Source organism: Vigna unguiculata, chromosome 1, assembly GCF_004118075.2.
Source record: "Vigna unguiculata cultivar IT97K-499-35 chromosome 1, ASM411807v1, whole genome shotgun sequence".
Taxonomy (NCBI): Eukaryota; Viridiplantae; Streptophyta; class Magnoliopsida; order Fabales; family Fabaceae; genus Vigna; species Vigna unguiculata.
The window spans coordinates 6147520-6150280 of NC_040279.1; the positions used below are offsets into that span (position 1 = coordinate 6147520).

The 2761-nt window shown below is 36.0% G+C and overlaps 1 protein-coding gene across 1 annotated transcript; it reads right to left on the reverse strand.

The window, feature by feature from the left end:
* Nucleotides 1-1367: 1367 nt before the first annotated feature.
* Nucleotides 1368-1685, reverse strand: LOC114180538. Its single transcript, XM_028066851.1, has one exon. The coding sequence runs from the start codon at nt 1683-1685 to the stop codon at nt 1368-1370; it is 318 nt and encodes a 105-aa protein (XP_027922652.1).
* Between the last annotated feature and the right edge of the window lie 1076 nt (nt 1686-2761).

Consider the following 2761-nt stretch of genomic DNA (forward strand, 5'->3'; position numbering starts at 1 on the left):
CCTATCTTTTTTGTCTGTGTGAATTTGCATCCTTGAAATCCTTGTTTGCTGGTTTCAAGTCCTTCTTCTCATACTTCCTAGCCAATTGTGCCTTCAATTCCTGGATTTGAACTTTGTTGGGGCCTACCTCCAACATGTCATCCACATACAACATCAATGGTCTAAACACCCAGTCTGTTGTAACCGAGGCTTATGAATGAATCAAATCTTTGGTACGAACACCTGAGCGCTCTCTTTAAACCGTACTGAGATTTGTTCAACCATGCAAACCAAGTTTTCTTGTTCTTTAACGCCTTCTAGTTGGAGCATCATTTCATTTCTGCTTAACAATAACCTTGTGGGTAGTGGGACCCACAAGTGGTACCCCTTTCACATTGTTAGCATAGCCCAAGCACTTAATTTTCCCACAGTTTCAAGCTCTACTCGTGCTTTAGATTCCTTGAACTGGTAACAACACATTTGACTTCCTCTTGATGTAGTACACCCACAATCTCCTGGAGTAAACTTTGCTTCTCCTAGTGATAACTTTGGTGATTTCCTTACATCAGAATAAACCAAGTCTTCTTATGTTTTTTTTCCTGGTAGTCAAACTAGCAATCTGCGATCTATGACTATGTTTGTTGTCTTACCACACAGTGCTCGCGCAGAGGTAAAACAACCTTTTTGAGACTGAGTAAGAGATTACGTTCCACCTAGATTTGCAAACTTCGCTCTGACTTATACCCAAGTTTACGATGTCACGTCAACACCACTTCTTCTTAACTTATCGATGCAACCATTGCATTAGCTTCTTGCAACGTATCTCCCAAAAGCACATACATATCTTCCATGATCTTCTGAGCTTTCATGACTTACTAGATCTCTCATCTTCTTCACAAAATATCTTCGTCCTCCAAGGTATTTTCCATACAACCTTGTGAGGTTGATGCCTCAGAGTTCTTTCCTTCATTCTTCAAATGCCAACAATCTTTCTTCATATGCCCTTTTTTGCCACAATGGTGGCATTTGAGATGCTTCTTACTTTGACATTTATCGTGAGATTGACTCCCACTAGATCCACGTTCTGGTTATCTACCTCTCGTCATCACCAAAGCTTCTATTTGCCTTACACTTTCCACCATATCTTCTTTGTGCTTTCGCCTGGATTCTTCTTCAAGAACAACTCCGACAACATCCTCAAAGTGTAGGAGGTCAACAACGTTGTAATTTGTAATGTTGATGACAAGTTAATCATATCAATCAGGTAAACTCCGTAGTAGAAGCTTTGCACGTTCATTTTCAATTATGTTGAAATCTGTCGCTGAAAGATGGGCAAATAATGTATTTAGATTGTTGATGTGGTCCGTCACCGATGTGGACTCACTCATTCAAAGAGTATAGAGTTCTCTCTTCAAGAATATTCTTGTGTGAAGTGACTTAACCTCGTACATGCTTGTGAGAGTATCCCAAATCTCCTTCACTGTAGTCTTCTCTGCAATGCTGGATAAAACCGCATCTGCCAATGCTAAATGCAAATTTGCTATAGCATTGTTATCCATTTCCTTCCACTTTTTCTTTGTAATGCCCGTAGGTCTTTCTTCAATTGCCGCTAGACAATTGTTCCTTCTCAAAATTTCCTTCATCTTCAGTTTCCACAATGAAAAATTTTTCCCATTGAACCTCTCTATCTCGTATCTTGTTGCCATGTCTTTAAAATCGACTTATGCACTTCTCACTATGAATAGTATTGTCTACTAGAACAATGGAGGCAAACCTTGAACCAGTGTACCAGGTAATTCCCATGAAAGAGAGGTGGGTCACTAATGGACACGCTTAAGTACCAAGTCTTTCCTAGCCAGAATTTTCCTAGACATGCACTTTCACACTACCACACTTTATCCACTATCACAACACTATTCTAAGGACAATAGCAGCGAAATATAATCACACGAACCAACAGCTCTGATACCACTGTTGGGTATCAGAGTACTAGCACAAGTACTCACAACTAAAATTAAAGATGAAAATAAAGGAACAAAAACAGATAATAGGCAATGGATATAATTTATTCATTACATACCATTCTCTCTAATCCCAAGGAGAAAACAATGACAACCTTTCTCTTAGAAATAGGAAAAACTAATACAAAGAGAACCTTAAAGGATAAACTAACATTCTCTCTTAGAGGAGAAACTAATATTCTCTCTTAATTCTTCTCTCAAGCAAATAAAGCAAAAGAAATAGAAAAGGAGAGACTTTTGCGATGATTTCCTAAGGAAACATTGGGCTCCTTTTATAACATTAAAAGTAAGCCTCAAAATAAGTTCTCATCGATGTGGAACTTCTTTTCTCACACGTAGCCCGTTTGGAATTAATTCCTTTTGCTTCTGAGGGTGTCCTTTAAGTGAAAAAATAAAATAAAATTTTTGGTTCAAATATTTTACAAATTTTAGTAAATTTAATCTTGAAATTTTTATTTTCAAAATTTTAGTTTTTATTTTCAAGTATCCATAATCCCCAATTTTGGGTATTTCATGTAATTTTACTTCTTGATGTTTAATTATTTATAAGTTTATTTAGTTTTCAGTTTCCAAAATAATATAAAATAACTATTAAATTACGTTTACCAACGAATCCCTACGGTTGTTAATAATGTAAAAAAGTTACCTTATTGTGTATTTTCCATCTACGTCATTTCATGTTTAAAATAATAAGATGTTATAACTAATTAAAAATTAAGAACTAAAATGTTAGATAAAAAGAATTTAAAGAACAGAAAATG